The 23,819-nt window shown below is 46.4% G+C and overlaps 2 protein-coding genes across 5 annotated transcripts in view; one reads left to right on the top strand and one right to left on the bottom strand.

Moving 5' to 3' along the window:
• Positions 1 to 4,030: 4,030 nt before the first annotated feature.
• On the top strand, positions 4,031 to 20,621 carry CSRNP2 (cysteine and serine rich nuclear protein 2). Of its 4 annotated transcripts, none has more exons than XM_029953573.1 (5): positions 4,031 to 4,274; positions 9,153 to 9,389; positions 11,110 to 11,369; positions 14,757 to 15,053; positions 17,052 to 20,621. In XM_029953573.1, exons 2-5 carry the CDS (start codon positions 9,239 to 9,241, stop codon positions 17,973 to 17,975), a joined length of 1,632 nt encoding a protein of 543 aa, XP_029809433.1. In that variant the 5' UTR covers positions 4,031 to 4,274; positions 9,153 to 9,238; the 3' UTR covers positions 17,976 to 20,621. The 4 variants fall into 4 exon arrangements, with proteins under 4 accessions (XP_029809433.1, XP_029809432.1, XP_029809431.1 ...); XM_029953572.1 differs by lacking the exon at positions 4,031 to 4,274 and adding an exon at positions 4,281 to 4,383; XM_029953571.1 differs by lacking the exon at positions 4,031 to 4,274 and adding an exon at positions 4,442 to 5,086.
• Positions 20,622 to 20,968: 347 nt separating this feature from the next.
• LETMD1 (LETM1 domain containing 1) overlaps positions 20,969 to 23,819 on the bottom strand; it is an 8,336-nt gene continuing 5,485 nt past the window's right edge. Inside the window, exons 7-9 of the mRNA XM_029953575.1 lie at positions 23,795 to 23,819; positions 23,260 to 23,356; positions 20,969 to 21,982 (exon numbers count right to left, since the gene is read on the bottom strand). The exon at positions 23,795 to 23,819 is cut by the window's right edge and continues 3 nt beyond it. Of these exons, the coding sequence (XP_029809435.1) occupies positions 21,912 to 21,982; positions 23,260 to 23,356; positions 23,795 to 23,819 (193 nt within the window). The 3' untranslated portion in view covers positions 20,969 to 21,911. The remainder of the gene's footprint in view (positions 21,983 to 23,259; positions 23,357 to 23,794) is intronic.

The raw sequence follows: 23,819 nt of genomic DNA on the forward strand, positions 1-23,819 counted from the left end.
TTTTCCTCTGGCCAGCACCTAACAGTTTCAGGTAGCATGATCAGAGAGCTGAAGTTGAGCTGTTTTATCATTTTATTGAATTGCTCTTCGACTTCCTTGGTCATGGATGGTTTCTCTACAGCAATCTGATCTGTTGTGGCCCCTACTGGTCTGTTAGGAGAAGTCCAGTCTCAACAGGAATGGCACAAATGCCCCACCTAGCTGCGTCCTTTATGTACTAATTCACACAGTATCCTCCATCATTCTTCCACTTCTCCTAAGAATGATCTTTCTCAATTGCACTTTTCCTAAAGCTAGAATATTTATTTTTAGTTTGTGATTAAATTTGTTTCATTATACAAGCCCAAATTAAATGAGGAAGAATTTACTACCACTGCAAAATGGAGTCAACTGGAGAAAAGATGCCGTATGACATAAGGTTAATGCCATCAGCATTGGTTTTTTTCTGTGCCATTAACATTTTATTTCTACTTATTGCTTCACTTTTGAGCTTGTATTTTACTTTGACTTTAAATGTCCATCTATTTCCACTTCCTCCTCTTTTTCTTCATCTTTCCTTTTCTCTTCTAGATCTCCTCTGTCTTGTTCCTTATGAACAGGGGTCTACTGAACAATTTGCACCTAAGTCTATCATTTGCATTCTCAAATTCAGAGGTTTTAAAATTCTACAGAAATAAATTTTTTCAATTGGATTAATGTGAATTAGAAGGAAGCTTGCTATTTAAAAAAATACTATTCATATAATTGCACTATGTTGTACTGTATGGGATCTTTAAGGGCCTGGGTAATAACTAGTTATATATCATGGAACCTGTATTTCATATATTTGCATAAGATGAGGTAAACCTTCCTCATCTTAATCATTACAGATTCCTGTTTTCTTCGTGAATTCAAATGCCTGATTTTTCATTTATCTTTCCCTGCACGTCTTTACAACTTTGCTTCAGACTTTTATTCACTTCCTTTAGGTTTGTTAAGCTTGCCCTCTCTAAACTCACTACTGCACTCTACTGCCTAATCGTTTGCTTTTTTAAAGAGGATGTGTGTTGTGCACATATATAGATGATTTTCTGTGTCCATTTTGAAATCTTCCTTAATCATACAGCTTTTTTGTTGTTTTGCTGTTTTAAATTGCTGTGGCACTTTCCCCTAGATTAGTGCATACTGATCTCTTTTTTGTTATTATACTGATTATTTAGTATTTACTGATTTATTTAATATACTGATCTCTGTGCAGTTAGTCACAAATAGGTTCCTGCCTGTTTCGATCTGGATTATAATTAAATGTAAATTAGTAAAGTAATGTCAACATCAGGGCTAAATCTGCAGGTCAACTCTTTTTTTCTCAGAAGCTTAGCACTTAGTGTCCTTAGACCTATTAATTTTCAACCCCCCTGGAGAGTTTATTCTTGTTTTAGTGGTAAAGAATAGTTGATACAATATATACTTTGGTGTCAGATAAGCCTGTGTTAAATCTCAGATCTTGCTTTTCCTGGGTGTGACAAAATATTATCTTAAACTTCTACTTTCTCATCTTAAGAAGGATATAATACTTAATTCATAGGATTGTTGGAGAGATTAAAAAGGATAATGAGTATACAACAGTTTTATTTTGTATTTAGTACACTTATTTAAGTGTTCAGTAAACTTAGGATACTACTGATTACAAGATCACCTCTACATGTAGACATAACTGCAAGACAGATATTAAACACTGCCCAGACTGTGAAATCTGACCTTTGGTTTTCATCTTCAGCTGCTGTTCCTGATTGTATGTCTTCCTGTGTTTCTTTGATATTTTTGCCCCCAAAACAAACCACCCACTCCTGATTTGTCCCTTCTGAGCTGCTTCATACTATGTTGCAGTGTGGTGAAACAAAGGAGTAACATTTAGAATTAGACATGAAATGCTATTAGCATTTCTTTTCACTTTTCTTGGTAGTTTCTATTCTGCATTTGAGCTTCTGGTCATCATTTGCTAGAATTGCCAATTCTGGGCGAACTGCCACCGCTGTAGCAACTTCTCTAGTGATTCTATCAAGACAATGAAATATGGTAAATAAGTGACTCTATGATAACTTACCATAGAGTTGCAATGTTTGTTACAGGTCCAGATAATCTTCTGAGTGATGTAGAGCTTATTGCCAAATCGAATTCTGCTATCTTTTCAAAGGCTATGCTAACTTTGGTTTGGCTATCTTCTAATTTGGTATCATAAAGCCACAAACCATGGGCATTGAAGCTGATGGTCTCCTGATGAATTTCCATGACTCAAACAGTAAATGTGTAGGCATATGAGACACTCTTTTAGCCTATCCAACATGACCTTTTGGCTGTTATTTTGTAACTCTAACTACAGAGTGGTCTAGAGCTTTCTCATTTTGTTACCTGTGTGTTGGGGTGGGGGGGGCAGGGGGGGGGAGAACCATGAACATTTACATATCACTGACTACATTGTAAACATTTATACTATATTAACTATTAAGATACATACTGTTCTCCCCATCTTGCAAATAGGAAGCTAAGGCAAGAGAAGCTACCATACTTTGCCAAGGGTCATACCACTGCTGAGTGGAGAAGTTGGGTTTGTATCTAGACAGCCTGGCTCTAGGTCACATGTTATACCTAAATTTCAGATAGGGAAATGATTGGTGCATGGTACACTAAGGACTGCTTTTTTGTGATCTGCCCTTTCATCTTGCACTGTTTCTTTACTTCATGGAGCCTCTGATGTCACTAGAGTGAGAGGACTGGAATTTTTGGCATTTTGTCCAAACCAGCCAACTTCTCAGATCTAAAACTGAGATGGCTTGGTCACCATCAGGCTCCATAGTTCTTGGTTGCAGTGAAGGGTGCACTAGGCTATGGAACCAGTCTAACATGAGTTTAAATCCTGCCATCCAATAAATATGCACTAAATATTTACTGAGTTCCTAAATGTCAAATACCAGGCTTTGTACTGAGTGCTCACGATACAGTAAACAAAGCAATTCCTTGCTCTCATGGAGTTTAGTCAAGTGAGAGAAGACTGAAAAATATACATCAGGTGCTAAGAAGAAATATAAGCCAAGGGGAAAGAGACTAAGCACCATTTATTTTTAATAGTGAAAGAGAGTCTAATATGGAGACATTTGCACAAATATTAAGTGGAGGAATCTGTATGTGGCTTGCTAGGGAACAAATGTGTTTTAAGAAAAAAGTCCTTAAGTGAGAACATGATTGTTGAAGGAACTGCTAGGAGGCCAGTGGTCCAGTGTAGTTAAGAGCAGAGTACAGGAGGGGAAAAGTAGAAAACAAGATGACAGACAGGAGGCGGCGGGTGAGCGGAGGCTGCTAGGGAGAGAGGATGTATCTGTATCTTGTACGGCCTTATAAGTCAGGGAAAGAGACACACACGTCTATTCTGAGTGAGAGGGAAACCAACGCAGGGGTGTCCTTGGCAAATGACATATAATTCGACTTCTGGGTTTTCGTTTTCCCCATCTTAAAAAAGAGTTGCGAAGTTGTGAAGATCAGAGATCATGTAAGAATATTTTTGACAGAAAACACTTAAATCAGCCAGTCAACGTGTATTGCCGGAACTCAGTACATTGTATTTTCTTCTCTATACCTTAGGCAGGCTGCAGCATGCCATGCTGTTTAAGCTTCCGTGAGCGAGCATAAGGGGGATTATGTTCTTTAGGCAGAGGAGTGTGTTCCTGGCGAAAGATAAAGGGGAGCTTTCGATGCAAATTCGTTTAGTCATTGAAGATCTGTAACTGAGGCAGTCCCTCTTCCTGTTCTAAAGGCTGCAGCGGCGTCCAACTCGCTTTCCCAGGGTCCACTGCAGTAGAGACACCGCCTCCAAAGCCTGTTTGCCGGCGACTTTCGGCTCGGTGCCTGTCACCACCTTCAACTCCCAGCATGCCGCGGGCGTGGGGCCGACACGTAGACTCCATTTCCCAGCATGCCCCGGGGCTCGGTCTGGACGTGCCGGCGCCTATAAGAGCCAGAGCGCTGCGGCCGGAGCCTATTGTTAGCCGGAGCCGGGGCGGTTCTGGGCGTCTGCTACCGGGGGCGCTCGAGTTTGCTGGAGCCGCCCGCCCTCCGCCGCCTGCCGGCCGACCTGCCCACCCGCCCTCTCTCCCGGCCCTGCCGCCCTGGGAACTCCCCGACCGTCGCCGCGGGCCCGGGACTCGCTCTCTCCTCCCTCCTTCCCACCCGGGCTAGGGCGGCGGCGGCGGCAGCGGGGGCGGCAGAGACCATCACGGGAGGAGGCAGCTGCGGCGGGGCCGGTAATGGGCCTGGGGGTGCGGGGCGGAGGGTGCCGCCTCGTCCTTTCTCGGGATCGGCCTTCGGGCGGCTGTGGAGGAGTGGTCAACCCAGAGCTGCGCGGATGGAGGGGTCAGAAACGAGGGAGGCTCGGACGGGAGCGGTCGGGGGGCGGGGAGCCAGGGCGCCGCTGGGAAGGCAAAGAGTCGGGAGAGGCGTGGGAGCTAGGGGCACGGAGGACGCTGGCCCGGACTGCGGGGGTAGCTCAGGGGAGACCGATAGGCTGCTTGGAAGCTGACAGGATTGCGGATGAGGGTTGAGTTCGGAATGGAGTGGAGGTGATGTAGGATGGAGGGAAGTGAAGGAAGGGGAGGGCGAATAGAGGAAAATGTGGGAGGAGTGGTTGGGAATTTGTGAGTAGCAGGCTGGAAGGGATGAGGAAGGCTGGGCAGGGGCTGCAGACGATCGGAATGGGCGGGAAGGTTAAGAATCAGAGAAATGGGTTGGGAGCTGAAGGGTTCAGCAGGGGGTGTCCATTAAAGGGAACTGATGCCTTGACATGTCCTTTCAGCTCAGGTTCCTCATGTCTCCCATTTTTCTGGCGTTGTGGGGAAAAACGAAAGCATCGCTTGCCCTGGTTGCTAGCTTGATCGCTTTTCACAGGCCCAAACACGCAGCTGACTGCCATCCATCCCTTTTAGTGCCATGGTCTTAATTTATTTTTTTAAAAGGGTTAGAGTGGCAGTGTGACACACAAACCGTTCTTCAATATGAAATGTTAGAAGTTATCCCCATGAGACACAGTGTCCTCTTGTCCTGCAGTTTTCAGTTTAAGGTAAATCCATAGTTGATTCACATTTTCATTTTTCTTTACTGACTTCACATCTTGCTAATTTCCAGAGCCAGGAGGATGTTGGTATGTGCCAGAGTTATAAATGACTGGGTATCCTTGAGAGTTAATGGTTCCTGCAGCATCATGTTCCTCATCTCCCACAAAGATCTTGTGTCCTCCATATGATGGTAGTTTAGACATGGAAAGCCAAATTCTAACCTTGGGTCAGTGAATGGGGAAAAAAAAAACAAAAAAAAGGGGGGGTAGCGTTGGAGGGGGGCTTCCTTAAAATACCTAGTTTAAACAGTATATTTGCACTTAAGCACTTTATATGTTCGTAATCCTGGTAATCACAAGGACACATGGATCCAAGCAATTGATAGTATTTGGGAATCAGCTGCAATATCTTCTAAAAGGAGAAACAGGGCCGGTCGTCTTATTCAGGTTTCTCCTAACAATTAGCAGCAAGCCTTCCTTCCTCTAACCCAGCTATGGAAGATGACCCTGATGATCTCACCAGAGATTTTGGTCTCTTGACCTTTAGCAGAAGGTTGGATTCCAGTGGAGTGGAGAGGCTTTTTCCCATGAGCTACACCTTGTCTTGTCATTTTATACTCATGTAAGAGAGAGGCCTTTGTTACCTGAAATTTACAAATACATTCTGAACCCACAAAATTATTTCTGGACAGTCCCTCTTTTGCTAGTCTCACATAAGCTGTTTTGTTTTTTGGGGAATTGTTATAGGAATCCTACAGACCTGGAAAGGTTTAGATCTAGTACAAAAATGCACATATGCCATAGATTTTTATTTGGTGCTAGCCTAATATCTTCTATATACTGTGAATATGAATTATTTTCTATACCTTTGGGAAATATTCAGCTAGAAACACTTGATAAAAGTCCTTAAGGCATGTAGCCAAGAAAGTATCAGCAGACCTTTCATTTAACTGTCATTAAAAAGCTTTTATAGAGGTTTGCATTGTTTTCTCCAGAAGCATTTGTTATTTGAGTTGGTCATTTTGACAGTTAACTGTCAGTTATGACCTGCATTTCCAGTCTCACCTTCATTATTTCTGTCTGGGTTTAAGTGCTTGGAGTATAACTTACAAGTGTTTCTCTTGAACACAGGCATTGACCCTTTGCCAATGAAGGGTTGAGAGAGGTGGGAAGGTGGGAATGACTGATTTCTAATTGTGGTTTGAAGAGAGGTTGATTTGATGAACTGGAAAGTGTGGAACCTATTCTAGTTGTTTCTGTTGCAAAGAAAGGTCTCTTCAGGCCACTGTGGGAAGTGGATGGGAGGTGTGTTCTTGATGCCCAGTGAGTATCTGTCTGACAAGTCAAGTCCACACCAGAATTGGATAAGGAAGGCTGGGTTGAAATTTAAACTTATATTGATTGTCAGGACAGAATTGGTGGATTTTACACACACACACACACACACACACACACACACGTATACATATTATATGTACACATATACATACTATATATATAATATATGTGTATATATGTGCATATATATTACATATACATACATATATGTGTGTGTATATAACATATGTGTGTGCGTGTATATAAACATGTATAAAATGGAGTGAAAAAGTGATGCAAACAGTTTCCGGATAGGGTTAGGAGAGCTAAATCAGTATGCACAGTATTTGCACATAGAGCCTCAGGTTCAGATTATTCTCCAGCATAAGGAAAATATCTTTCTCCTAGGTTTCGTATCTTTTCTTTCTTTTATTCCCCTCTTTCTTACCTACCTCTTATCACTGCCCAGAAGCCACTATTCCAGAAGGGGAAGTGAGGAAGACCTAGAAAAAGGGGCGAAGGAGAATGGAGCGAGCAGCCAGCAGTCCTTGCTGCACCAGAGGAAGTGATACCCCTAAGGGCAGCTGGGTTAAGACAGCGAGAATTTAATAATAAAGATGATTTGGGACCAAGCCCAACCTCATGCAGGGCACAGAGAGAGGTATTCAGAGGGAGCCCACAACCTGGAAGCAAAGGGACGCTGCAGGAGAGACCAGGAGCGCATGGTGTGCTTTCAGTTGGAGACCCTGCGTGCTTCCAGGCTGCGGAAAGGGCCGCCTTCCCAGCAGCAACACTAAAGATCTCAGTTAAAACTGAAGCTGGACTGAGACCCTTTCTAAGAAAGCAAATTTTCAGCTCAGTCTGAGTTTTTCTCTGGTTGCTTAGAATTTTAAGTGGGGAAGAAAAATTCGGTTCAGCGGTCAACAGTATTCTCTTTTTTCCCCCCCTTAATCCCACCCATATAAGTTCTCAATTGGAAAGATGACCTCCCCCCATAATAGAAGTGAAGGAAGAAATTTGTTAGTTAATAGGTATCTTTAAGCCTAGCTGAAATCTTACCCCATTAAAACATCCTTGGCTCTCTCCATTCTTAATGTGTCTGAGGAACATGACCTCTGATGGTAAGATCAGTAACCCGAAGAACAGAATTGACACTTTGGTTTCCTTTTTAAATTTCATTACAATTCTTATCAAGTACTTGGGTTGGTTTTTTTTTTTCCTTCTCCCCCTGGCCAAGTTTATTTCAGGAATGTGCTTGTCTAGACCTATGAGGTTTCCTAGATACTTCTTGTGACTTGAATGCAGAATTTTGATGAGCTCTGGATAGATAGATTAGGAAATCTCGTCACTAAAGTACTCATTAGGTCTGGTTGACTAAGTAGAGCTGATCCAGGAGCAGGCAGATTGCTTCCGAGAGACTCAGTCCAGAAAAACAGCTCTGTAGCAGGGGGCTCTTGACACCACAGTATATTCTGGGGAGCTGCTCTGCAGTAATGCAGCCCTGTCTTTCTGGGCAGTGTTGTTATTCCTGCTGCATAATTAGCAACTAGTGAGATCATAGTCTGGGGAGATTCTGGCATTACTGAGGCAAAGCAGGGAGGCTTCATATCACATGTGGCTCCGGCTCTGACAGCGTTTCTGTTTCGAGCAGATTCATATTCTTGGGCACTTAAGTCCAAGATGGTGGAGGAGACAGATCTGTACCTGGGCAGTGGCCTATCCCTTGTGTACACATTGAAAACACTGTCTGCCATGTTGACTTAACCAGAGTCCATTGTCCCTTCTTTTGCTGTGTGTTTTCCCCTTGCTGGTTTCTTTACAGAGGGCTAAGATTGTGAAGCTAAGTTTTCCTCACACAGGGGATGATGATAAACTCGCTGAGCCCTATTTTATGGAGCGAGAGGAGATCGGAAAAGCTTCTGGGTTTCAAAGGCAGTGCAGATTCTAATCTGCAGTTCGTTCTTTAGAACCAAATTTGATCTTTGTAAGAGCCTCATGAGGATCTTCACCCTTGTGAAGATCTGGGTAAAGTGTTTCCCCGGCTTCTGATACACCCTGAAATTTAGGGCCTAGAGCAGCGTTTCCCAGCGTGCGTTCCAAGGCTCATTTGCCCCCTGAGAGTCTTCCATAATCAGGTGTGTGTGTGGAGCCCTGCGCTCGCCGTGTGCTCTCACCCTTCATCGCGCTCGTTAGCATCTTCACGGCCTTCAAGCTATCCTCTCACAGGACATTTCTAAACTATTTGGACACAGCAGTCCGATTTCCACATAAGGCTATTAATATCCACGGAACTAGTTTATTTAATAATACACTTTGGGAAACATCAGGCTAAATTTTCACCAGGAAAAATAATTGGATCTAGTCTAGGTTTAGGCACAGCCTAATTCTGCCTTTGATCCCCATTCCCTCCTCCTGGCCCCTTGGAGAGCTCTCCTGTGTGAGCACAAGGGCGGCTGCCGTTATCCCCAGGCTGGTGAAACCCAGAGCCCCACTGGCTTGGAACCAGAGGCCTTCGCTGTGCTGGGATAGGTGTGGCTGTTAACTCCTCTCATTATTCTAAGAGTGACTGGGACTGAAGGGGAACAGAAGTAGGAGTATGTTGGCCAGTATCAGTAGAGAAATGACCTAGTGGCGAGAGACCAGACGTCAATGTGAGCTCAGGGACTTTCCTGTTTTCATTTGGAGAGCTGTGTGTATGAACTTGGGAGGGGTCTGTCTCAGCAAGGAATGCTGATTGCTCTTTTCCCCTGGGCAGAATCCTAATGCGCCTGGCTAACTGGTGGTGAGCAGGGGCTTTGGGGCCAACGTGGTGGGCTCCCCGAGGAAACCCCTTGGAAACCAATGGATGCATTCACGGGCTCGAGTCTCAAGAGGAAGTTTGATGATGTGGATGTGGGCTCGTCAGTTTCCAACTCAGATGATGAGATCTCCAGCAGTGACAGTGCTGACAGCTGTGACAGTCTCAATGCTCCTACAACTGCCAGCTTCACACGTGAGTGAGCGCCTCCACCCCCCACCTGCACCCACAGCCCCCAAGCATCAGAGCCCCACTGCAGTCCTTGCGACAACTTCTATCCCACGTGGGGATTTTCCCTAATCATAATCTTTCCTACTCTTGGCCCAGCCTTGCTCTTTGGAGGATTTCATCGCTCTGATATCACAGACTTAGGTCTGACTTACTCTCGCTGATTGTTCTTATGCCATGTTTTATAGGTTCCCAGAACGGGCTGACTTAAATTGAAGGAGGTCAGGATTCTATCCCTTACCCACCGGAGTCCCACACAGTTGTAGCGCTAGTAGGACACAAATGCTTACTGCCTGGACAACTGAGGCAACTTCAGATTTCTTAATTTTTTTTTTTAATGCTTATTTATTTTTGAGAGAGAGACAGAGAGACAGAAAGACAGAGTGTGAGCAGGGGATGGGCAGAGAGAGAGGGAGACACAGAATCCAAAGCAGGCTCCACGCTCTGAGCTCTCAGCACAGAGCCCAACGTGGGACTTGAACCCAACAAACTGTGATGTGACCTGAGCCGAAGTCAGCTGCTTAACCAACTGAGCCACCCAGGTGTCCCCACATTTCTTAATTCTTATAGCTCAATTAATTTCTTGGAAAGAACTTCTGATTTTTTTCTTTCTTTTTTTTTTTTTTTTGAGAGATGGCCCCCAAGCACACATGAGAGCATGGGAGAGACAGAGGAAGAGAGAGAGAGAATCTTAAGCAGGCCCCATGCTTAGTGTAGAGCCCCACGCTGGCCTCTGTCTCACAACCTGAGCAGAAATCAAGAGTCCAACACTTAACTGACTGGGCCACTCAGGTGCCCCAGAACTTCTGATTCTATAGATAAGAGGTTGCCTATTTACCAAATCTGGCCCACTGCCTGTTTTTGTAAATAAAGTTTTATTGGAACACAGCTACACACATTGTAATTGATTTCATGCTACAGTGGCAGAGTTGAGTAGTTGCAACATAGTTGCAAAGCCTAAATTGTTACAGCATCCCCTGCTATAGATTATACACACTGTCCAGTAGAAATTTCTGTTATGATACAAATGGTCTAGGGGCTCCTAGGTATCTCAATCAGTTGAGTGTCTGACTCTTGATTTCGGCTCAGGTCATGATCTCAGCATTGTGGGATTGAGCCCCATGTTGGGCTCCATGTTGAGCATGGAGCCTGCATGGGATTCTGTCTCTCTCCCTCTGCCCCTCTCCCCCACTTATACTCTCTCTTTCTTAAAAAAAAAAAAAAAAAGATTATGTATCTGCACTGTCCAATATAATAGTCATTAATCATATGTAGCTCTGAGCACTTGAAATGTGATTAGTGTAACCAAAGAGCTGAATTTTAAATTTTATTCTGAGTTAACTTAAATTTAACCACCACATGTGGTTGGTAGTTGCTGTATCAGACAGTGAAGCTGTATAGATTGTTACATCCTGAAAAGATTGCCTAGAGATCCTCTCCCCAGCTGATGTCCAAAATTAGATGTTGTGGTCATCTGTTTGGGTGAAGCCCGTCTGGAGGCAGTGGTTCGGACCAGCTGATGTTCAAGGTCCTTCCCAGCTGTGCATTTATCATGTGACAATTAGAAGTTTCCCAAGGTACAGAGAGCACTTTGGACAACAGTTGAGCGTCCAGATGAGTGAGAAAGAACGAGGTCCCCAGGCAGGCCGTTGCTGGTTAGTGACACTGCTCTGTGCTCCCTTCGCAGCCACATCCATCCTCAAGCGGCAGAAGCAGCTGCGGAGGAAGAATGTGCGCTTTGACCAGGTGACCGTTTACTACTTTGCACGGCGCCAAGGCTTCACCAGTGTGCCCAGCCAGGGCGGGAGCTCTCTGGGCATGGCCCAGCGCCATAACTCCGTGCGCAGCTACACGCTTTGTGAGTTTGCCCAGGAGCAGGAGGTGAACCATCGGGAGATTCTTCGCGAACACCTGAAGGAGGAGAAGCTCCATGCCAAGAAGATGAAGGTGCCTAAGGGGCCTGGGGTCTGGTATTTAACCACATACCAAGATAAAATGGAAAACCATCTAGGTCTCCAGATTTTATTTATTTATTTTTTATTTATTTATTTATTTATTTATTTATTTTGAATGTGTTGCCTTTGGCATATAGAGATTGCAGATATTTCTAACAAGAAGTCTCAGATTTTGAATCAGATCTCAGTCTGAGACACCACTGTTTTGGTCTCTGGCAGGGAGTCTACACAGAATAGCAAAATGGCTTCCCTAGAGTTCCTTACCCTCAGCAGATTTTTTTAAAAAGTTTAAGATGTGAATATCTACAAACATGCAAGGCTGCCACCCTTGGAATCTGAGGGAGCACAGTGTTTCAATTTCTTGTCAACTGATCGTCTGTTGTCCCAATGCACAGAACAGGTTTTGGATCCTTTATGTTCTCTGATAGGACCCTGCTGTTTCCATAACCCCATCACCTCTAGGTGCTAGTCTTGTATGTGTAACTGACAGTGTTAGCAAATAGTTATTTCACTGTGTAGGGTCCTGGGCCTGCCATGCGATGCCCCTCTCTCACAGGCTGGCTCTTCACAGCTACCCATTTGCTCTCAGCACTGCCTGGCTCCGCAGCCACAGTTGCCCCCAGAGTTCCTGGTTCCAGATTTGGAGAACACCGCTTTAGTCCTGGCCGAGTTTCTGGTGGGCCCAAAGCCTGTTGACCCATATTGAAACAGGTGGCTGTGTTATTTCCAGGGTGGTGGCTGACCCCCCTAAGGAGCCACAGCAGGATGTGATGTGGTTGCAAGACTGACGGCCCAGGGTGCGGGTAGCAATATCTCGTCCCTTTCTCCCTGTGACAGCTGTGTCTTCTTCCGTCAGCCTCCCACAGCCTTACACCTGTTTTTCTAACTGGAATGACATGGCGGCGTCCCCTTCTTGGTCTGAGGAATTCTGCCCCTGACCCTGTCACCTTCCTGCTGCTATGCCAACAGTGGGGGAAATAAACACTGTTCTCATCATTTGCAGTGAGGGCTTTCTTCCCTTTCCGTAGAAAAAACCTGTCTCCTACATCTGGTAGAGGAATAACCTGTCACAGTGGGATTCGGTCCTGTTCTGTGGCCTCCCTTCGTGGGAGGTCTAGGGACAAAGCTGGGCAGACTGCAGGCACAGGACTCCTGCTGAGTAGCAGACTTCGTGCACAGCGGCACTAGTGGCAGCCGATACGTCTTTCTGTGTGGAGAGAAACCCTTCCTCTGCCCTCCCCGGGTCCAGTTTACTCTTTCGTAGAAAGTTTTCCTGTCTTTAGCACTCTACCGGGGAGACCGCTGGTCTCAGTACATCTTTTGCATGGTCCATGTGCCATCTAATATTTATTGTCCTTTTAGGCTGCCGACCGAACCAAACAAACCAAACCAAACCAAAACAAAGCAAAAAATGGCTGGCATCTTATAGCTTTAATTACCTATTATTTTTCTAATACTTTCATTTAAAAACCATTTTTTTATGATTTATTTATTTTGAAAGAGAGCATGTGTACGAGCAGGGGAGGGGTGGAGGGGCCCAAGCAGGCTTCCGTGCAGTCGGTGCACAGAGCCTGACGTTGGGCTGGAACCACCAAACCATCAGATCATGACTTGAGCCAAAGTTGGATGCTCAACCGACTGAGCCACCCAGGTGCCCCAATTATTTTTCTTTTTAATTTTGGCCTTTTATTCATACAGAATCCTTACTATGGGTAGTATGAATTGGGAATTTTTGTTTTTTTCCCAAAAGAATATCCAGTCCCAATATCATCTAATGCCAGAGGACTCTTCTCACTGGATTTGAAATGCCATCTGTATCGTGTTATATTCTGATATTTGTGCGGGTTTCTTTCTGTTGCATCTCTGGCCTCTTTCCCTTGAGAGGGCAGCGGCAGGGAGAGTGATTAGAGGGAAGGCATCCCCAGGGAAATGGGAGCAGTCCCAAGGTCTGCAGAAAGGCCCCTCGTCGTTGGTCTGCCTGGTACAGAAACAACAGGCCAGGAAACCCCCAGAAGCACCACTGTATTTGTCTCCTCTCCCACCTTCCCACAAACACACAACAGGTGTGGAGCTTATTAGCCAGGCCTGTTGCGTCACATCTCCCAGGAGTTGTTCCAGTTGTGCTAGTAACAGCCCCGGTCTGTAGCTGTCTGATGAAATAAGCCAACCCCCCAGTAGCTTGGCTCTCATCCTGCTAGTAGCTTCCAGAGCTCTGGGAATTAGGAGGTCTCATTTTCTTCACTTGAATTCTCCAGTGAGTTTTCAAACCTCATTCAGCCAGATTGTCTTCAAACTCCTTCCATGGAGACTCCCTTTCCTGGTTCTCTCTCCTTCTTAGCCCAGAAAACCCAGATTTCTGCCTGTAGATAGTACCTTAGTGCTATATAAGCCACCCGACCTCACAGACAGCTTTTCTCTGAACTCAAAAGAGGATTAGGAGAAAGAATATGTTCTAGGCCGTGGGTTGGAAGTGAGAGCTTTCTTTGGTAGCCGTCAACAACTTGCTCATGTTCTCCCTCCTCCCAATGAAGTGAAGCTCCTCTGTGTACGCAGACTGTTGTTGACGCTGTGAAGACTTAGGCCCATTGACAAGGACCGGTGGCCTCGTACTACACGTTGGTGTACTCCCCAGAATGTGGCTTTGGGGGCGCACACTGAAGGGCGTTTACAACATTATCTCTCCATCCAAGGAACATCCAGCCATTGATAGATCTTCTCCTCCCTGTGGTGGAAGGCAAGTTAGCTGAAGTAATGGGACACACATCTGGGAATGGAGAGTGCATATTATCTTCTAGGAGGGAGGCTGAGACACAGGTTTTGAGGAACTTTGATCTACAAAGTGATATCGCCTGTGTCAACAGGAAGGTATTAGAACTACAGAGCTGCCCAAGGTTTCCTGCCTTCCTGCTCTAGATTTATTCTCTTAAATTATCCAATATGGTAGCCACTAGACACATGTGGCTATTTTGTTTTTAAGTTTATTTTTGAGAGAGAGATAAGGAGCACAAGTCAGGGTGGGGCAAAATCCCAAGCAATCTCCCCACCATCAGTGCAGAGCCCAGTGCAGGGCTTGAACTCATGAACTGTGAGATCATGACCTAAGCCGAAACCAAGAGTTGGCCGCTTAACAGACTGCACCACCCAGGCGCACCATGTGGCTGTATCCTTAATGAAACTTAAATAAAATGAAAACGTTCCGCTTCTCATTTGCACTGGCCACGTTTCCAGTGCTCAGCAGCCACCCGTGCTGCAGGCAGCAAGGATATTTCTGTCATGGCACAAGGTTCCATTGGACGGTGCTGCTGCTCTGCACACCCCCTGGGAAGAGGTGGCTGCGGGTAGCACTCGAGGCTAACCTTTCCTTCCCGTCTCCTGGCAGCTGACCAAGAATGGGACGGTGGAGTCAGTGGAGGCCGATGGCCTGACCCTGGATGACGTCTCAGATGAAGATATTGATGTGGAAAACGTGGAAGTGGATGATTACTTCTTCCTGCAGCCCCTGCCCACCAAGCGACGCCGGGCTCTGCTGAGGGCTTCGGGGGTCCACCGCATTGACGCTGAAGAGAAGCAAGAGCTTAGAGCTATCCGCCTGTCACGGGAAGAATGTGGCTGTGACTGTCGCCTGTACTGTGACCCAGAAGCATGTGCCTGTAGTCAGGCTGGGATAAAATGCCAGGTGAGTCCAAGTTGGCCTGAGACAGTGTATCTACTCTAGAGTCTGAGGGACGTGATGTGGGTCCCGGTGAGCCTGGGAGGCTGCCTGTTGTCCATGGGTGGACTCTGCATGACTGTCAGCTGTCTGTAGTTCCATGACCCTCCTCCACCAAGGAGAAAATCAGGCATGGCAGGATTCCTAGGCTGTGGAGATAGCAAGTATCTTTTCTGTGTGTCTTGCCTCAGACGTGATAAGGAGCAGTTGTCAGTAAGTGGGGGGACGGGGATTAGTAAGTTTAACATTACTAGCCTTTCTGTAAATGTTGATTTTGTGAGATAAAAGGAAGCAGAGAGAGGAGTTGGGCCTTTAGATTTTATCCTCAAAGGCTCACAGGACCTCTGCTCCAATTTTGTAAAACTCAAAGGAATTCTCGAATCCTATCATTTAGGATCAAACTTGGCCTGGCAGAGCTTAAGTCCAGGATCTTAAGTTCAGATTTTTTTTTTTTTTTTTTTAGTTTTTAAATTTTAAGAATTTATTTTGAGAGAGAGAGTGTGAGAGAGAGAACATATGAGATAGGGGCAGAGAGATAGGAGGACAAGATCCAAAGCAGGCTCTGCTGACAGCTAAGAGCCCAACATGGGGCTTGAACTCAAGAACTGTGAGATCATGAAGTCAGATGCTTAGCCAACCCAGGTGCCCCTTAAGTCCAGGATCTTAAAAGATGGAAGACCTCATCCCGTAGCTGGCCTTCCAACAAGGGACAGTTTAGAAGGCATAGCTCAAATGAAAAGAGCAGTACCGGGGCACCTGGGTGGCTCAGCCGGTTAAGCGTCCGGCTTTGGCTCAGGTCATGATCTCATGGTTCGTGGGTTCGAGCCCCGCGTCGGGCTCTGTGCTGAGAGCTAGCTCAGAGCCTGGAGCCTGCTTCGGATTCTGTGTCTCCCTCTCTCTCTGACTCTCCCCTGCTCACGCTGTCTCTCTCTGTGTCTCAAAAATAAATAAAAAACATTAAAAAAAAAAAAAGAGCAGTACCATCCCAAAGGATGAAGTCTATCTGGAACTTGTAGTCTGTGGGTGCTGAGTCCTTGTTGAATGCCAACCTTTTCTTTCTTATTTTTAGGTAGGTATAGTTGTAGCCAATCTGGCCAAATACTGCTTTTCAGACTGAAGTCCCATAATATTCTGTTTTATAGTCCTGAGAATAGTCATAAGAATTGGACTGTTCCTAAGAACTGGAATGGAGAGTTCTAGAAGTTGGTATCTTAGGAAGACATTGTGTATTTATACATACATATTTGCTTATGTTTTTTATTTTATGTTTGGTGTGGGGGGTGCTTTTTTCCTTTTTGGGATCCAAAAGGGAAATAAGGAGGTAGAGTGGATCCCCTTTCCAGATAGCCCTGGTCTGTAACTGCTTCAGAACTAAACTGGTCAACCATCAGGGAAAAATGAAGCAGGTAGTGAAAAGCTGGCCATTATTTGGTTTGAACTATTATAGCACCTTAGCAAACTGAGGCACTTTCGCTAGTTTTCCCTAGAACGTATAGCTTTGGACCAGCTAGATCTTCCACGAACTTTCCCGTGCCCGTCACTGCAGAAGGCACTAGGCTCGGGCCCCAGTCTGTTGTGCTCAATACGCCAGTTAAGTTCTGGAAAAGTCTGAGGCACAAGAATTTCTTCCACTCTGAAAACTGTTAGCATTCAGGGAGGTTGTCTCTGGACTTTCTAACTGGAAAGGCCCTTTGACATGATTTTTGGCTACATTTTATTTGGAAGAGGAAACAAAGCCTTGGAGAGATAGAGGACCTTTCGGAGCTGGAATTAGAATGCAAGTGGTCTGATAAGGACCCCGTCATCCTCTTAGGTCACCACGTTGCATGTTACACTTTGAATTCGTGGTTCCTCTTGTAAGAAAACCTCAAATCCCAGCTGCCTGTGTTTGCCAGCTATTGTTTCCTGTCTCTGTTTTTAAATCTGTTGGTCTCATCTTCCCTCAACCTCTTGTCCCCTCCTTAGGTGGATCGCATGTCCTTTCCATGTGGTTGTTCTCGGGATGGCTGTGGGAACATGGCTGGGCGCATTGAATTTAATCCAATCCGGGTCCGGACTCATTACCTCCACACCATCATGAAGCTGGAGCTGGAGAGCAAGCGGCAGGTGAGCCGCCCTCCAGCCCCGGACGAGGAGCCCTCACCCATGGCCAGCTGCAGCCTGACAGGAGCCCAGGGCTCTGAGACACAGGACTTCCAGGAGTTCATTGCTGAGAACGAGACGGCAGTAATGCACCTGCAGAGCGCGGAGGAGCTGGAGCGGCTCAAGGCAGAGGAAGACTCCCGCGGGTCTAGCGCCAGCCTGGACTCCAGCATAGAGAGCCTGGGCGTGTGCATCCTGGAGGAGCCTCTGGCCGTCCCCGAAGAGCTGTGCCCAGGCCTCGCTGCCCCCATTCTCATCCAGGCTCAGCTGCCCCCGGGCTCCTCGGTCCTGTGTTTTGCCGAGAACTCAGACCACCCAGCCGCCTCGGCAGTGAACAGCCCATCCTACTTGAACAGTGGGCCCCTGGTCTACTACCAGGTGGAGCAGAGGCCAGTCCTGGGGGTGAAAGGAGAGCCTAGTACAGAAGAAGTCCCGCCTTCTTTCCCCAAGGAGAAGGATCTGAATGTCTTCTCTCTCCCAGTTACCTCACTGGTGGCTTGTAGCCCCACAGACCCAGCTGCCCTGTGTAAATCAGAAGCGGGGAAAGCGTCTACGCTAGAAGCGCTAGTGCCCGAAGATTGTAACCCCGACGAGCCTGAGAATGAAGACTTCCGCCCCTCTTGGTCCCCCTCGAGCCTCCCCTTCCGCACGGACAATGAAGAGGGCTGTGCGGTGGAGAAAGCCTCACAGCAGAGTGAGGACAGGCCCCCTGAAGAGTCCTCCCTAGAACTCCCTCTGGCAGTGTGACTCGGGGATGGAGATTCTGCCTCTGACCCGTTCTCTATTTATTCCCTTATTTTATCTAACACCATTTCAAAACAAAACTGTAGAAGCAGCTGCTACTCCCACGTTATTTTATTGGGGTCTTTGGGGGATGGGTGGGAAAGAATTGTTTGTACGAGTATTTTTTAAAGGGTAAACAGAACCAAGGAGACCAGTCCCGGCTTGATAAGGGGAGTGTTGGGGCAGAGGAGGCTGCCCAGTGCTGAACACTGAGCTTTCTGGGCTACTGGAACAAAGAGCAAGGATCTCACAGGAGAAGCTGGGTAATTCGAGCAGCTATTCTTTACGTAGGGACCAGAACACAAGAATTTAAACAGCGTGGCAAAGCTCCTCCTCCTTTCCTGAGCCCCAGGTGGGGAACAAGCTCATTTTTCTCATCGGTCACCGATAGCCCACTTTGGTGTATCGTAACGCAGTTGGAGTGTCATCTGGTCAAGTCTAGAGGGATGGGTAGGAGGGTCTCTGCTTCTGTAGAAAACCTCCAGGATTTATAAAAACTTAACCAGCCTTCCCTGGCCCCCTATTTGGTAAATAAGTTAATATTTGACATTTTGGTGTTCTCTGACCTGTTCCCCACACTGGGGATTCCTGGTCTGTAACTTGAATTATTTCTTTCTTTCACATGTTCTTAGGTACTAGAGTTAAACTTGTCTATTTGTCTTTTCTCCCCTCTTTCTTTTTCCCTTGAAGAAGCAGCTAGATTGGCTGGGGATGTGGCCTAAAGAGCGTGAGGCTCGTGTCTATGTAATGCCAGCTCCGTCAGGCCGCTTCAGGCTGGGGCTCACACGTCCCACGGGAGGCATAGATGGTGGAGCGTTGCCTATGTCCGAAAGAGGCAGCAGGAAAAGGCTGCTGGCCGCAAAGAAGAGGACTTCACCCGGGTTTTGCCCTGACTCTGGGAGGTTTGAGCTTAAAGGAATGTAGGATGTGGCAATCTAAAGTCACCAACCAGTTTTGGTTCTTTTCTCCCTGTACTACCCTTGTGCTCCCTGCAGGGTTCGAGAGTCCTACTATTCTAGTCCCCCGGCCCCGACAACTGCAAATGTTTATTGGATCCTTCCATCTTGATAACATAAAAAATTGGAAGCCAAACTAATTAATTGCTATATACAGCTCCCAGGTTCCAAACAGTTCAAGTTCTGACTGTAACCTTAGAAATCTATAGAATAGGACTCTAATTCGGTTAGAATTCCCTCCGTGGCGGGACACAGTTCCTGTTCCTCTTAGGTCCAGCTTATAGTCTAGGATGTGCTCCGCTGAACACTACTGAATTCCTTTTATTAGTTCTCTTTGCCTCCATTTTAAAATGGAGTCAGTAGGCAGCAAAACAACTCTCCTCTGGCATCCTTTAGATCACGCTGCACTTCTGGCATGGTTTACTGACCGAGAAATAACAAGCGGAAAACTGTTTGCTTTTGGTGGGGAGAGAACTCTTCCTACTTACCTTGCTCCCAGAGCCTCTCCTTGTGGGACGTTAAAGCACCCTTTATGTACGTCACAGCAGCATGGCCCCCGAAAGTCTACACAGAGCCGATGTGGCCTGGTACTTAAACAGGTACATCTTTTAGCCCAGTCTGCCTCTCCAGTTGATTCCTGGTTTTGCTTGGTTTTACATTTGGAGGGGAGTTCTTCAGTACAAGACCGTGTCTCGCCCCATTCTCTAGCCTCACAAAACAAGAGTTGAGAGTCTTAAGCACCTGAGGTGTAGACACTATCCCAAGCCAAGCCACACTCCCCCACAATCGGCCATCCCCTCGAATACAAGGCTGGAGCTTAATTGCAAATTCGACTTTCTTCCTGAAAGCTTGTATTGGAAGGGGAGGGTGGGCGCTATACATTTCCTCCTTAGGGAGGCTCCAGCCCCACCTTCGGAAGTGGATTCTACCTGCTTAGTAAGAGACACTTTAGCCTTTGGGATCAAACCAAGGATTGGAATCTCACTTTTAAACTCCTTGCCAGCCCCCAAAAGATTTGATTTTTCTGAAAAACTAGTTTCTTCATCCAAGTCCATCCCTCCAGTAACGACACTTGTGACTCCTGGTGATCCCAAGTTTTTAAATGCTGAATATTAACACTGAGCATTAACTGTCTTGTTAAGCAAAAGGCCTTTTCTACAACCCAGTTCATCTCGTTTCTGGTGCTACCTGAGCTGGACACGATTCTAGCTCTTGGTTGCTAGAAAAGCTAAGCCTAGGCCTCCAATCACAGGACCAGACAGCTTCGGTCCCCCTCAGTCTAGGCCTGGATAAAAAGTCTATTACTGCAACTCTGGTGATTTTCCAGTTTCCTTTCTCGCATTCTGTATACAGGTAGTATTTTCAATGTGAATCCAAAGCTTGTCTGGTTCTCTGAAAACAACAAAAAAAATTTTTTTTGCCTTCTAGGTCCTTTACATTGTGATAATGCTGTATTTAAAGAGAATATTTAAATGTAATATTAAAGAAATATCAAAAGAATGGTGTGTTATTTTTTATCTTGGCAGGCCACAATTTAGTTACTTGTTAGAGAAAGGGTGCTTCTCCAGCGTTGTATATAAAACTAATTAGGTCAGTTAGATGTTAATGAGAGAAATGTTTTATGATGGAAAAATAGAACCTCCTCTTTGGAGCATCAAGACCTTGCCTTGCATCGTACGCCCTTATGTGCCCCTTATCCTGGAGCTTGATCCTGCCCTGTTGAAGCTTTTCCCTGTCTACAGTCCATACCCTGGGGGCTCATTTGCTAATCCCATTTTTTTATCTCGTATATATATAATTTTTACGTATTATGTGTGTATGTAATCTATAAAGTTCTCTATTCCTTGTTATCATCTTAAAATTGAACTAAGAGGGTCGTCAGATCCGTTCCTTCAAAGCTTCCATCCCATCAAAAGTTCCTATCCCAACCGCCTACCTCTGCATTGGTGAGGTTACGCCAGTCCAGTCGAAGGAGTCGCAGCAAAATAGAGTGAGCAGAAGTCATTTCCAGCAACTGGTGTCAGGCAGTCTTTACTTGGCTTTAACACAGCGCCTCATGCATTAACAATAAGTTACTACAGGTCAGGACTGTACAAGGGCAGAAGCGAAACCCCACTTACTCTCGATGCGGGCCGCTCCTGGTCTCCCAAGAGACCGTCGTTAGTGCCTCAGGCGGCTCAGCGGGGCCCCAAGGCGGCCGCTGCAGGTTACAGCTGGCCGACCAGCTGGCCCGGCCGCAGCACAGGGGAGGTAGCAGAGTTTAAGATCCTTAGAGGCTGAACCACAGCCCGGAAATTAAGACAAGGTGGGGTGAAGGCTATAAACAAGGAAAGGGTCAAGTAGCACTTGTATTTCCTTTTACCTTTTCCATTAGAATGTTCCCATATATGAATGACTATTTGTTTTAAAGGGAAAAAAAGGCATTTAAAGGATTGGAAAAGGAAAGGGAGTGGTTAGCCCAGTGAGGGGACCAAAAATACAAATAAAAATAAAAAGCCTATTTTTGGTCATAACAAAAGAGATTGAGGGCAGCATCACAGTACATGCACAGATGTAAATGTAAGCCCTGCCTCTCTCCCCAGCCGGAAACTGTAACAAAAACACAGCTGTAAAGAATGTGGCAGTGGTTAAGTCCAAGGCTGCTAGGACTCGCCCCACCTGGGGCAAAAGCTCACTTCCTATGATCTGAACTTAAAACATTGCAATTAGAGCCCAGTACAGAGGCTGCTTCGAGTTCTGGCTGATTGTGAGGAAGGTGGGAGGACACTTCCAGTAAGAGGGTCTGTTACAGTTCCAGCTCCCTCCCTCACGGGTCCCCAGCCGTGGCACCTGCTCCTCTGCCTCCCATGCCCCTGCCAGGGCACGCAGACGCTTTGCCGGCCAGTGCTGTTCGGTACCACGCTGCCATGTGACTGCGGGCCGAGCCCATCCACTCCACGTTCACTCAGCGCCTTGAGCCGGTATAGTTGATGGACAGCAGGACCACGTTGTGCAGCAAGAGGGACAGCTCAGCTTCTGAAAACATCATCAATGTTAATGGCTTAGCCATGGAACGGTCAGCCTTCTAACCGCTCTGGGGGCAGGGCTTGATCCTGGAGTCGGGATGGAGGAGGGGAGGTGTGATATCAAGAGAGACTACTGTTGTCCAAGGTCCCCTGCTTCACCCCAGTCCCTGCAGGTAAGCTTTCCTTTCCTTCCACCAGCTATTCCTTTCTCTTCATCCTCATTTCTTGGCTCTCATGTGGCGGTGGGAGAAAATTCTGAGATGGTAATGGCAGTGAACACTATTGTCACCCTTGGGATTCTTCTGCTAGAGCTGGTGTCTGGAAACACTTCTTGGCTCCAAGGAGATTAGTAGGCCTACCCTCATATTCACAGGCTTAGAAAACATCAAAGCCCAGCCAAAGGTTCCAGCCCCAGGCCTAATCCTCACCCTCAGATACTTTTTATTTAGCCAACTGTTTTTGATTTGGTGTTTTTTTCTTAAGATTTTTTTAATCTTAAACTTTTTTTTAATGTTTCATTTATTTTTGAGAAAGAGAGACAGAATGTGAGCAGGGGAGGGGCAGTGAGAGAGAGGGAGACCCAGAATGTGAAGCAGGCTCCAGGCTCTGAGCTGTCAGCACAGGGCCCGACGTGGGGCTTGAACTCATGAACCGTGAGATCATGAGCTGAGCCAAAGTTGGACACCTAACTGACTGAGCCACCCAGGTGCCCCAAGATTTATTTTTAACCCCTCTCTATACCCAATGTGGAGCGAGAAATCACAACCCTGAGATCAAGAGTTGTTTGATCTACTGACTGAGTCAGCCAGTGCTCTGAGGGGTTTTGCTGTGAATTTGAATACCTTTAGACTGGAGCTTCTCACCTGGGATAATTCTATTCCCCTTTCCCCCACTGGACATCCAGCAATGTCGGGAGACATTTCTGATTGTAAGAACTGGGGTGGAGGGTGCTGCTGGCATCTAGTGGGTAGAGAGCAGGGATACTGCCAGACCCTCTAACGCACAGGATAGCCCCACGACTCAGCAGTGGTGCTGGGGCTGAGACGCTGCCTCAGACAGGCATGCATGCGGGCTTGGCTCCCAGGCCCCATTACTGCCTCTGTCTCGCACAGTCTGCTTCATTACCTGCTTGGCCCCTGCAGCCAAATGAGTTTATGCCCTTTCAATTATATATATACATTAGATAAGGGTCTCACAGTACTCAATAATCAACTCCAAAACGATCTCAGAGTAAAATATAGAAGTTATTTGGATTTCAGCAGCATAACCACAGGGAGAGCCACAGACCTTTCAGGCTGCAGGAGATCTGTAGCCATTCTCCCAGCCAAGTCCGACAGCTCTCTTCAGCGGTGTGGGTAGAATTGAGGCCACGAAGATAACAAGCCTGTATCACCCGGAAGAGAAAGAGCCCTCAATAATCACATGGCAAGCATGACTATGAACTGCAGACCCCCTAATAATTTAAAATCTCCTTTACGTAAGTTACAACCTCATCCCCACAAGAAACCTTTCTCCGTGGCAATCTGAACTACGACAGACGAGAAGCAAAGAGGCCTATCTAATCAAAAACGGTAGGCCTCAAGAACAGTGTCCTTGGTTTTTGAAGGGCCAGAAGAGAAGAAACATAAGCCAAAACTACTCTGGGCAATTCCCTCCCGTGCGTTAAGTTCGCTGAGAAAAAAGACACAGAAATGAAGTGAAAGAATACAGAGTTTGGGCTTTGTTCTAACAAGCAAAACATGGAGGTCTCTGTAAGCTCCCAGCTCTGTGAGCTGAAAAGCCCACGAAGGACTGAGAGATGATGTGGCCGTCAAGTTCTTACCGATTTCACTTCCTGCGGGGTCAGG

This window comes from Suricata suricatta, chromosome 10 (genome assembly GCF_006229205.1).
Source record: "Suricata suricatta isolate VVHF042 chromosome 10, meerkat_22Aug2017_6uvM2_HiC, whole genome shotgun sequence".
Lineage (NCBI taxonomy): Eukaryota > Metazoa > Chordata > Mammalia > Carnivora > Herpestidae > Suricata > Suricata suricatta.

Bases quoted from the DNA above. Each gene is read 5' to 3' on its own strand.
- CSRNP2 (XM_029953573.1), top strand. From the start codon at position 9,239: ATGGATGCATTCACGGGCTCGAGTCTCAAGAGGAAGTTTGATGATGTG. The intron at 11,370-14,756 runs GTGCCTAAGGGG...GTCTCCTGGCAG, and splicing joins TCCATGCCAAGAAGATGAAG to CTGACCAAGAATGGGACGGT. The intron at 15,054-17,051 runs GTGAGTCCAAGT...TCCCCTCCTTAG, and splicing joins AGGCTGGGATAAAATGCCAG to GTGGATCGCATGTCCTTTCC.